The sequence below is a fragment of the Cebus imitator genome, unplaced genomic scaffold, assembly GCF_001604975.1.
Source record: "Cebus imitator isolate Cc_AM_T3 unplaced genomic scaffold, Cebus_imitator-1.0 Scaffold316, whole genome shotgun sequence".
In the NCBI taxonomy this organism is placed as follows: Eukaryota; Metazoa; Chordata; class Mammalia; order Primates; family Cebidae; genus Cebus; species Cebus imitator.
This window is the reverse complement of record NW_016107631.1, coordinates 494,908-506,378: the sequence shown is the minus strand read 5'-3', so window position 1 is coordinate 506,378 and position 11,471 is coordinate 494,908. Positions and strand designations below refer to the sequence as shown.

Genomic DNA, 11,471 nt, shown 5'->3' with positions numbered 1-11,471 from the left:
AGGCTAGAAATAGAATCCAGACTACCACCAGTTATTTATGGTTTATCCCTTTATTGTTTCTCCTTTTATCAAAACCTGTCACAGCTGGGAACCAAGAGGAAGTAAAAAAAATACCCACAAATATTCCCCCTGGCTCCCCATTAGTCATCCCCCAACCCCCAACCTAGGGCTTCTGGCCAACCCCAAGCACACATGATCATCTCCCCCCACCCTCAGGCTTCTCCCAGCAATAAATACAGGTGACCATGATTCAATGAAACCACAACTGATTTCTCCATCTTAAATGCCCCTCACAGGGGACAAAAAGGGAGGAAAAGAAGTTTAATGCCCATCCCCTCTTAAGAGATGTGGAAACTTCTTTCCCCCAAGGGACAGAGGAGGTAGAACTGCCCCTCAGAACTGCAGCAGCTCTACAAGGAATCAGGAAGAGAAAAAGGATGGAATGAGAGGGAAAAGGACGTTCTTTAGCAACCTCACTCCTTTGATCCATTCATCCCACACCAGGTAAGGGGTGGTCCCAGTGTATCAGTGGGGCATAAAAAAGGGAGGGCTGACAGAGTAGATCCTGGAGGAATAAATGAAAGGAGAGCAATCTGGTGGGAGGGAAGGAAAAAAGGAGCCCTAACTCATTGCCCTCATCTTCAAGAAATAGCATCAACATACAAGAGGTATGAATAGATAGTCTGGGGGAGTTCAGGGCCCCTAAATAAGAGAAAGAGAAGGGACGGCAAGGGCCCTGTGGTTTCCAGGTCTTCATAAGTGAGTGTGCTCCAGTTAGAGCAACTGGATGTTGGGTGCATGAAGGGAAAGGCTTGGTATCATCGGAGTGGGAGGGGTCAGGAGATCACAAGAGGAATTTGGAGCCCAGGGTCAGTCCTCTCATCCTACCCAAATGTTGGCAGAATCTGGGTCTTAGACTAGGATATGTGAAGTCTGGGGAGGGCTGAACTCCAAGGCAGAAGAAAGAATAACTCTCACCACTACTGCTCTCCATCCCTCCCCCAACCCAGAATGTCCCTTGGGTTATCGCAGGTGAATACTCCAATCAGATGCCACATTGACGCCAGGCTTGCGCAGGACCAACACAGAAGTCTCAGGGTCATGCTGGAAGGACAAGCGGCTTTCCGGAGATCCTGGAGGAGGAAGGAAAAAGAGTGCCATGGTCATACCAATGAGCTATACCATATGTTCCTACAGGCAAGGCCATCCCCAAACCTGCCCTGTCTTCCCTCCTTCCCCCATCCTGGGGGCCAGAATGGTCGCTCACCTTTTTTCTGGAGTACCACAGCTGCTGGCTTTCCAGCCCCTATAATCACCACTCGCTCAATCCAGATTGGTGTCTCAAAGTGTCCTTCAGGGTCTGCTGAGCTGGAGATGACAAAAGCAGATGCCCATCGGGGGAAAAAATGTCAGAAGGAGGAGACCCAAAGTAAGGTCAGGATGTGAGAAAAGAGCACAGCGAACTAGGAGCCCCCGAAAAGAACAGGCCCCAGCAAAGGCAGCCAAGGAAGAATGGGTACTCCATTACCTGGAGACAAGGGTGTTGCCAGAGAATGAGAATCGACGCAGCAGGAACTCTTGGCGAGTCTGATAGTTGAATGTGTGCCCATCATCCAGAAAGAGCTCTCCTTGAGCTGTACCCTGAGCAAAAAGTGGGATAGGTGAGTGCCTAAGCCCAAGAGTAAATGAGGGGAACAACCCCAGAAGACTGAGACCTAGGAAGGTAGGCAAATGACTGAGGAGATTTGCTGCCCATGCACCTACCTGAGGGCTAAGCGCAACAAAGAGAGTGATGGGGTCATCCTTCATACAATCTGAAGACCGTCGCACTCGCATCCACCGAGGCACGATTGTACCTCCACGCTGGAACACAGGGATCTAGGGCAAGAGCAATGCCAGGATGATGCGGCCTCCTTGTCCAACCTAGGGCCCCACAGGATGTTTTGCTCTTACTCATGTATGCCTACGTAGCTACTGGACCCTAAGGCACACATTCTCTCCCCTTCTGGAAATCTACAGGGAGATGGAACTGACAGCTGGACCAGGCTTACTCACACTGCTTAGAGTTACAGGCAGGTACAAGGTCTGGGGACCATGATGTTTCTGGTAGCTTTGAATGTCATACCACACCTGCGGGTGACAAAAGAGGTAAGACACCGGATCACTCACTGCACAGGGGTCCCATCCGGTTTGCCTCCTTTGGCTTCCACCATCTTTCCCCACCACCCTCTTCCTTAACTCACCTCCCCTTGGCCAGGGAGATAGATCTGCACCCCATGGGCTCCAGAATCCGATACCGGGTGAACCAGCAATGCATCCCCTAAAATATACCAGAATCAACTCTGAATGGAGGGGATTAGTTCCCAGACCAGGGACCACCAAAGTGCCTGCCCTCTGCACCACTAGCCTCACTAGTCCCTCCCTGGGCATCCTCAGTGCTTCCTGGCCCAAGCCAACCCATCACCAACTGTCCTCATTTCTCACCAAGCAAAAACTGATCATCTATACTGAAGGTGGTCACATCCTGAGGATACTGCACCCACAGGGGCCTAGGAGAGAATAAAGACAAGAAAGGAAAACTTTTCCATGTTGGCACAAGTCAGAGATGCTCCTCGAGGAACTGGCAATGAGAATGGCACAGGGGTTAAGACCCAGGAGTTTGCAGTGAGACAGTCGAGTTGGGGTTCATGTCTCAGTTATGCAATCCAATCTTAGTCATTTACCTTCCTAAGCCATCTCCCTGCTACTTCTCTACCCCCTACTGAAACCATGCTGCACAGAACCTGCCAGTAGCCTCCTTGCATGTTTCACTGCCCTCGTTTGCAGGGCCCTCCAGAAGCAGATCACACATTCTTTTTTTGTGAGACCGAGTCTCACTGTCTCCCAGGCTGGAGTGTAGTGACGCAACCTTGGCTCACTGCGACCTCTGCCTCCCAGGTTCAAACAATTTTCCTGCCTCAGCCTCCTGAGCAGCAGGGACTACAAGCACCCGCCACCATGCCCAGCTAATTTTTGTACCGTACTTTTAGTAGAACACAGTTTCACCATGTTGGTCAGCCTGGTCTCAAACTCCTGGTCTGCCTGCCCCCATTTTCTGCCCATGTTCTCAGGGCTTCCTTACTCAAGACATACTGATTTTTTTTTTTTTTTTTTTTCTGAGATGGAGTTTCACTCTGTCACCCAGGCTGGAGTGCAATGGCGCAAACTCAGCTTGCTGCAACCTCCCCTTCCCGAGTTCATGCAATTCTCCTGTCTCAGTCTCCCAAGTAGGTGAGATTACAGGCGTGTGTCATCACACCCGGCTGTTTTGTATATTTAGTAGAGACGGGGTTTCACCATGTTGATCAGGCTGGTCTTGAATTCCTGACCTCACTTAGGTGATCCACCTGCCTCAGCCTCCCAAAGCGCTGGGATTATAGGTGTGAGCCACTGCGCCTGGCTGACATGTTTTTCTATTCCTAGTACACAATAAACTAATTTCTACTTTAGAATTTTTGTACTTGCAATCCCCTCTGCTTGGAAGATTCTTCCTACATGACACAATCTGTCCCACTCATTCAGGCCTCATCTTACATAGCCTTCTTCTCAAAAAGGATTTTTTTTTTTTTTTTGAGACGGAGTCTCGCTCTGTCACCCAGGCTTGAGCACAGTGGGGCAATCTCGGCTCACCGCAACCTCCACCTCCTGGGTTCAAGATTCTCCTGCCTCAGCCTCCCGAGTAGCTGGGATTACAGGCACCCACCACCACACCTGGCTAATTTTTTGTATTTTTAATAGAAATGGGTTTTCACCATGTTGATCAGGCTGGTCTTGAACTCCTGACCTCAGGTGATCCACCCGCCCTGGCCTCCCAAAGTGCTGGGATTACAGGTGTGAGCCACCATGCCTGGCCTCAAAAAGGATTGTTTTTTTGTTTTTTGAGACGGAGTCTTGCTTTGTCGCCTAGGCTGGAGTGCAATGGCACAAGCTCAGCTCACTGCAACCTCCACCTCCAGGGTTCTAGCAATTCTCCTGCCTCAGCCTCCTGAGTAACTGGGACTACAGGCCCACACCGCTATGCCCAGCGAATTTGTTTTGTATTTTAGTAGAGACAGGGTTTCACCATGTTGCCCAGGCTGGTCTCGAACTCCTGAGCTCAGGCAACCCAACCCACCCACTTCACCTCCCAAAGTGCTACGATTACAGGCGTGAGCCACCAGGCTAGGCCTCAAAAAGGATTTTTATGACCACTTAATCCCACTACCCTGTTTTACTTTTCTGAAGGAGCTTACGACTGCTGGCAATTTTCTTTAAATGTTTACTATTATTCATCCCCATTAGTCCCCTTCACTCTTAACCTTAAAATCAGATTTCATTCTTTACAAGGCTATGGTTAGTGAAGAAAGAGGCCCAGAGATGAAACCCAGTCCCTAATGTCCCCCAGCCACCTCAGCCCACTCTTCACACCCGAAGTGAATGTCTCACCTCATGATAGGAATGCCTTCACGATGGGCCTGATAGAACAGGGTGTACCAGAAGGGCAGCAAAGAATATCGCTGGCTCAAGGCATCACGGATTATCTCATTATACTGAGATGGTAACAGCCACGGCTCTCGCCGCCCAGTGTCCAAGTGGGCATGTGCCCGGAAGAACGGCTGGTAGGCACCCATCTGGTACCAGCGCACAAGCAGCTCTGGCTCTGGATTTTTGAAGAAGCCACCCACATCAGCTGGAAAAGGGGAGAGAAGGAGCAGGTTGGAAAATAGGGTGATGGGGAGATACTGCCTAAGAAACTTCCCAAGGCCTTACCTTGGACTCTCAACTCTCTTTGTTTACACCTCAGTCCCGTGCCCTCTACTTGCCCCTCTCCCACCAAACCGAGAAACCAAATTCCTCCCTCTCTTACCCCCACAGAAGGAAAGTCCCACCAGCCCCAAGCTGAGACACATAGGGATAGTGATCTTCAAATGGTCCCATTCGGCAGTGTTGTCCCCTGTCCACACGGCTCCTGAGGAGACAAGAAGTGGGGAGCTTGCACATGGCTGACCTCCCACATCTGCTCTGGGTCCCCAGAACCCTGCTGAAGACGCAGTTCACAAGAACACTTGAACAAGGAGTGAACCACCCACTCCCCGACTTCCCACAAAGCACATAGGCGCGAGGAAGCAGATACAGTGTGTGGCTCCCAGAGGACATGTGCATGGAGAGATTCCTCAGAGAGCCAGGCCCTGGTCCATAGCTCCTGAGATCTGGTCTTCACACCCTTCTGCCACAGCTTCATTCTCTAAACCTTACCAAAGCGCTGGGAGCCAGCAAAGAAGGCCCTGCTCAGGACAAAGGGGCGTTCCATGCCCCCAGAGCGCTGTCTCAGCCCATCAGCCGTCGCCATGTGCTGGGTGGGGAGAGAAGTAAAGGGCAGTAGTAAGAAGCAAAAGCCAGCTGTCATCTGGTGCATCAGCCCTAGGCCTCAGTCCCCGGCCTGTTTTCCCTCTTTCCACCAACTCTCCTCTCTCAGCCCCTTACCACATAAAGGCCATAGATGTTATGCAGATCCCGGTGCTCCCAGCCCCCATAATGCTGCGCATCCTTGAGCATGGTGACTTCAGGACCATTGAACACAGATGGTTCATTCATGTCATTCCAGACAAAGAGGTTGGGAGCTGAGCCCTGGGAACATGGGCAGACAATGGGGACAGAGGACAGAAAGGAGGAAGAAAACAGTGTCAGAGCAGAGAGCTTCTAGGAATCTAAAAAGATGCATTTTTCAGGGCCCTCCCAGGATCATCAAGGCCCCCTGATATGTTGCTGGCAATCAACCACAGAAGGGTTGGCAAGCAGAGAGAGATTCAGGGAGGCAGGTGGGACAGACAGACACAGGTCATGGGGAGAGGTGTTCCCTACCTCGTAATTGTCATAGCTGAACATGTTAGCCCACCAGGACCTCATCGTGGGATTAGTGAAGTCAGGGTAACCAGCTGAGCCTGGGAGAAGTTAAGGGTGGCTCTCAATCTCCTAAGGGGCAAAAGACCCACCATTTTACCTCTCTGGTCAATCACCTCTCCCTCAATTCTGGGTCCACCTACCTGGCCAGCACCAGCCCTCATAGTCAGAGCCATCCCGGGTTTTAACATACAGCCCCAGGTTCCGCAGCTCATCGTGAACTCGGTAGCCAGAGTCCACCTTGATGTGGGGGTCTACGATGGTCACCAGCTGAGGGCAACAAACATGGGTGGTCAGGCCTCTTTAGGGCTACTACGCTTCAGCCCTACCCTGAGAAGACCAAGCGTGACTGCAACCCCTTACCTTCCGCCTCTTAAAGGCCAAGCGCTCAAGCATGGTACGGGGCTGAGGGAAGCGACTGGGGTCCCAGGTGAAGTACCGCTTGCCATCAGCATGTTCAATGTCCAGCCAGATGACATCACAGGGCAGGTTGTGATCATCGAAGCCCTGATCCACTTCCAGCACATCAGCCTCGTCCCGGTAGTTCCAGCGGCTCTGGTGGTAGCCGAGGGAGAAGAGTGGGGGCAACGCCTGGGTTCCTGGGGGTTTGAGGGATGGGGGTTACAAAGAGGATCAGGCTCAACACTCAAAAACTGAGGGAGACTTGTGAACTAGAGGCAGGCTGAGAGGTACAGAGCTAGAAAAGAAACTAGGGCACAAGATCTCTGAAAACACAGAATCACCCCTGACAAGAAGAAAAGAGCAGAAGGATGAGGCTGTCAGGGAAAACCATGTACCTGTGAGACTAGCATACTGCCGGAAAACATCAGAGATGGAGGGCCCAAGCAGCAGGAAGGTATCAATGATGCCAGTCTCTGACATCCAGTGAACATCTGTCTGTGGGGTCTCCCCAGATCCCTGCAGGTAGTCCATCATCTTTCCAAACAGGGTCTGTATAGGGAATGAGAGAGAGGTCAGATACCTCCTGCCCTCCATTTTCCAACCCCAAGACAAAAAGCAGCAATTTTCTCCTCACAGTCCACACATAGCTGGCTCTTATAAGTCGGTTTGGGTAAAATTAAATGGGCCTCCTCAGTGAGGCTTTTGCCTGTCCTCATCTTGCTTTCTTCTTTTTTTTTTTTTGAGATGGAGTCTTCCTCTGTTGCCAGGCTGGAGTACAGTGGCTTGATCTCGGCTTACTACAACCTCCACCTCCTGGATTCAAGCAATTCTTTTTTTTTTTTTTGAGACGGAGTTTCACTCTTGTTGCCCAGGCCAGAGTGCAATGGCGCGATCTCGGCTCATCGCAACTGCCGCCTCCTGGGTTCAGGCAATTCTCCTGCCTCAGCCTCCTGAGTAGCTGGGATTACAGGCACACACCACCATGCCCAGCTGATTTTTTGTATTTTTAGTAGAGACGGGGTTTCACCATGTTGACCAGGATGGTCTCGATCTCTTGACCTCGTGATCCACCCGCCTCGGCCTCCCACAGTGCTGGGATTACAGGCTTGAGCCACCGTGCCCGGCCAGATTCAAGCAATTCTAATGCCTAAGCCTCCCGAGTAGTTGGGATTCCAGGCACCCGCCACCACACCCAGCTAATTTTTGTATTTTTAGTAGAGACAGGGTTTCACTATGTTGGCCAGGACGGATTCGATCTCCTGTTGTGATCCACCCGCCTCAGCCCCACAAAGTGCTGGGATTACAGGTGTGAGCTACCACACCCAGCTGTTATTTTTATTTTTTAAACATTTTTATAGAGATGTGGTCTTGGGCCAGGCATGGTGGCTCACACCTGTAATCCAAGCACTTTGGGAGGCTGAGGCAAGCAGATCACAAGGTCAGGAGTTCCAAACCAGCGTGACCAACATAGTCACACCTCATCTCTACTAAAAATACAAAAATTAGCTGTGTGTGGTGGCACAGGCCTATAATCCCAGATACTGAGGAGGCTAAAGCAGGAGAGTCACTTGAACCTGGGAGGCAGAAGTTGCAGTGAGCTGCCATCGTGCCATTGCCCTCCAGCCTGGGCCACAGAGCAAGACTCCATCTTAAAAAAAAAAAAAAAAAAGAGAGAGAGATGGGGTCTCGCCATGTTGTCCAGGCTGGTCTCGAGCTCCTGGCCTCAAGCGATCCTCTTGCCTCAGCATCCCAAAGTGTTGGGATTACAGGCACAAGCCACCATCACTGGCCCCATCTTGCCTCCTTTGTTACTCATTTAATGTGTCTTCCTCCCTGTGAATCAGAACTTTTTCTTTGTTTTTTGTTTTTGAGACAGAGTCTCGCTCTGTCACCCAAGCTGGATGGAGTGCAGTGGTGCAATCTTGGCTCACCACAACCTCTGCCTAGTTGGGATTACAGTTGCCTGCCACCACAGTCAACTAGTTTTTATATTTCTAGTAGGAATAAGGTTTCACCATGTTGGCCAGCCTGGCCTCCAACTTCTCACCTCAGGTGATCTGCCCACCTCAGCCTCCCAAGGTGCTGCGATTACAGATGTGAGCCACTGAACCCAGCCCAGAATGTTTTCAGCCTCAGTTAATACTATATCCTCAGCACCCAGAAGAGTACCTAACACATAACATGCTGATAATACATGCATCCCATCAGTCCAGAATAGGCAATGCCTTCCCTAAGAATCTGTGTGAGCACGTATCATCTGGGAGTGATTAGGGAACTCAAATCCTGCCCACCAGGCCCAGGGCCCCTTCTCTCACCCAGTCCCCAACTAAGCTATCACCCCAGCTTCCTCAGAGCGAATACCCCTAGTATACCTATTTGTGTCAAGGCTTAGAAGCCTTACTCCCTCCTTTCTCCCCATGCACTCACCTTCCCGGCAGTGTTGGAGGATATATCAACCCAGGTCTCTGCAGCATTAAGCCAAAAGATGGCCAAGTCGCGATGAGGGTTGTGTGCCAGGAGCACAGGCACAGACCCATACAAGGCCATGGGGTTGTACAGCTCATACTGGAAGACATCCAAATTGTAGAGGCGATATGGCTCCCCACCCCTGTAGGCAAACAGACAGACTTGGGTTGCTAACTGGCCCCAGGTGGCAGTATATGCTAACTCCACTCCACAGACACAGGTAAGAGATAGCATTGGCTTCTGTCCTTTCTCAAAAAATTTTCTGATCACCAAAGATGATTCCAGACACAGGAAGTGACCCATACTTGTCTGGAGTATCCAAAATGCACACACATCTCCCTAAAGGCCTGACTCCTTCCTGCCCACCTCCATCTTCCTGATGTCACCATAGGACTCACTCAGTGACCTTCAGCCTCAGATTGTCTGCATGCTCAGGGATCCCATAGACATGCTCCATGCCTGGCAGAGAGAAGTCCAAACCCACAGACATGGGGCCTGGAACAAAAACAAAGAACAAGCTTCAGAGCTTCTGCTTGGAAAGGAGCCCTGTATACCAGCCCAAGGTACTCCCAGCCCCTCACCATATGGCTTGCTGTCAGTGTGAGTTTTGAATGTCTCCTCCCACGCTCCTGGTTCATCTTTCTCCGCCTTCCCCTGAGTCTCCTCTGGCTGTAAGAAGAAAAGAGGACCACTATCCAACCATACCAGTTCTCTTTTCCCCCTCCCATCAACTAAATCCCATCCCTGATCGTGAGACTAAGTTCAAGTTTCTCATGGGCCTTTCCCCTCCAGCTTCCCTGCCAGCCCTATCCCCCAACCACCCATCCTTCCAACTTGCCTTGTCGCCATCCCGGGATGTTTCCTCAGGCTGGGCCCCATCGCCCTCAGCTGGGTCTTTTGATCCTTGCCTGGAAGGTAGGAGAGCTGTCTGCTCCAATCCAGAGGGGGCAGGGACGAGGGGCTGGTGGAAGGAGGGATGGGGGAATAGAGAGCCAAGGGTCCAAAGGAACGAAGGCATTGGAGGAAGGGACTAAATGTTAAATCTTGGAGAGTGAACCCACAATGAGCAGATAAGTTAGCAAAGGATGGGGAGAGAAATGAGAAAGGAAAATGAGGAGTAAGTGCCACCAAGAGGCACAGGCCTGAAAACCAGCCTTTGCCAACATCCCAGAAGAGATAGGCACGACGATTCAAGGGCCTGGGTTATGAATGCCAATCCTGGCTCTGTTGCCTCTACTGAGAGATTCTGGCCCCAACTGCCCTCCCTGGGCCTCAGCCTCCTGGCCTGACACAAGGGCTTTGCAAAGGCATGTGGATCATACTATACGAAGCCTCTACAGATATACATAGGGACTTCAAGAGGTTCTGCCAAAAAAATGCTTTCAAGGGTAAGTAGCTCTGCCCAGAACCTCAGGTGCACGTCAGCTGAGAGTCAGGAACCCCAGCAATAGGCAGCATCTCTCCATCCCTTGGCAAAGCAGTAAGCTCCCTATATTCCTTAAGGACCTGACTTCCAGCATTTCATCTTCCTTCCAGGCAGCTCCCAGCCAGGGTAACAGGTAACAGGGGACCAAATATCACACAGCAGGGGAAAGTAGGATGAGTGAAAAGCTGGGCATGGAAGGGTCTGGGGCACCTCCCCCTGAAGGCTAGAGTGAAGAATGGGTAAGGGCAGAGAAATAGATACAGTACCAGTGGCCATGGATTTACCTAGAGAAAAGGTTCTTGATCTTATCCCATATGCTACCGAGCGTGAGACTAACTTTATCCGAGAAACTGGGACAGGAGGAGATGGGTAGGGAAGGGGAAAAAGAGGCACAAAACCAACACAAAAACAGAAACATAAAAGTGAGTTTCAGTCGACAAACTTCCAGAGATGGGGGGAAAAAGAAACCAAAACAATAAAAAATAAAAAGGAAGAAAATAAATCTGGGAAATGTGATGATGTGAGAAGGGGAAGAGGAGACACAGACCCAGGCAGGCCTCCCAGAGATGCCCAGGGTACAGCTCAGGGACAAAAGTGATTGCCTCCTGGTCTGTACAGGAAATGGAAAAAATTACACCCAGGTCTGGTTCCTAGTCTCCCTGAGAGAGAGCTTCTCCCAGCCCCTAGCCCCTGCCTGGCTGTCCTGCCAGCCTGTCTCCTCCCAATGCCATATCCCACAACACCCCTACGCTCTTCACACTAGGCTCCCTGCAGTCCCAACCCCTGTACTCACGAGACCCTAGGGGCCCTCTGGTGCTCAAAATGCAAGAGTCCTCGGGCATTGACACTGAGCAGAAGACTTCGGTCCTCTAGGAGGTCAAGGCGGAATGGCTGTGCTGTCAAGATGATCTTGTAGGGTCCCTCGGCCATGGTTAACTCCACACTGTTGTCATCACGACCAGAGACAGAAAGCCTGGAAGAAATATCAAAAGAAATATTGGCCGGGCGCGGTGGCTCACGCCTATAATCCCAGCAATTTGGGAGGCCGAGGTGGGTGGATCACGAGGTCAAGAGATCGAGACCATCCAGGTCAACAAGGTGAAACCTCGTCTCTACTAAAAATACAAAAATTAGCTGGGCATGATGGTGCGTGCCTGTAGTCCCAGCTACTCGGGAGGCTGAGGCAGGAGAATTGCTTGAACCCAGGAGACGGAGGTTGCAGTGAGCCAAGATCGCACCATTGCACTCCAGTCTGGGC

At 51.1% G+C, this 11,471-nt stretch overlaps 1 protein-coding gene across 3 annotated transcripts in view; it reads right to left on the bottom strand.

The window, feature by feature from the left end:
• Positions 1-34: 34 nt before the first annotated feature.
• GANAB (glucosidase II alpha subunit) overlaps positions 35-11,471 on the bottom strand; it is a 25,542-nt gene continuing 14,105 nt past the window's right edge. The window contains exons 5-25 of one of the 3 annotated variants that reach the window (XM_017503961.1): positions 11,007-11,186; positions 10,498-10,563; positions 9,626-9,695; positions 9,369-9,456; positions 9,186-9,282; positions 8,749-8,929; positions 6,717-6,870; positions 6,283-6,518; positions 6,063-6,189; positions 5,881-5,960; positions 5,503-5,646; positions 5,275-5,371; positions 4,886-4,987; positions 4,465-4,708; positions 2,485-2,549; positions 2,244-2,320; positions 2,056-2,130; positions 1,765-1,878; positions 1,529-1,641; positions 1,268-1,368; positions 35-1,133 (exon numbers count right to left, since the gene is read on the bottom strand). In XM_017503961.1, the coding sequence (XP_017359450.1) occupies positions 1,024-1,133; positions 1,268-1,368; positions 1,529-1,641; positions 1,765-1,878; positions 2,056-2,130; positions 2,244-2,320; positions 2,485-2,549; positions 4,465-4,708; positions 4,886-4,987; positions 5,275-5,371; positions 5,503-5,646; positions 5,881-5,960; positions 6,063-6,189; positions 6,283-6,518; positions 6,717-6,870; positions 8,749-8,929; positions 9,186-9,282; positions 9,369-9,456; positions 9,626-9,695; positions 10,498-10,563; positions 11,007-11,186 (2,521 nt within the window). In that variant the 3' untranslated portion in view covers positions 35-1,023. Of the gene's footprint in view, positions 1,134-1,267; positions 1,369-1,528; positions 1,642-1,764; positions 1,879-2,055; positions 2,131-2,243; positions 2,321-2,484; positions 2,550-4,464; positions 4,709-4,885; positions 4,988-5,274; positions 5,372-5,502; positions 5,647-5,880; positions 5,961-6,062; positions 6,190-6,282; positions 6,519-6,716; positions 6,871-8,748; positions 8,930-9,185; positions 9,283-9,368; positions 9,457-9,625; positions 9,749-10,497; positions 10,564-11,006; positions 11,187-11,471 lie in introns of all 3 variants that reach the window. The other 2 variants (XM_017503960.2, XM_037729678.1) reach the window with 2 other exon arrangements.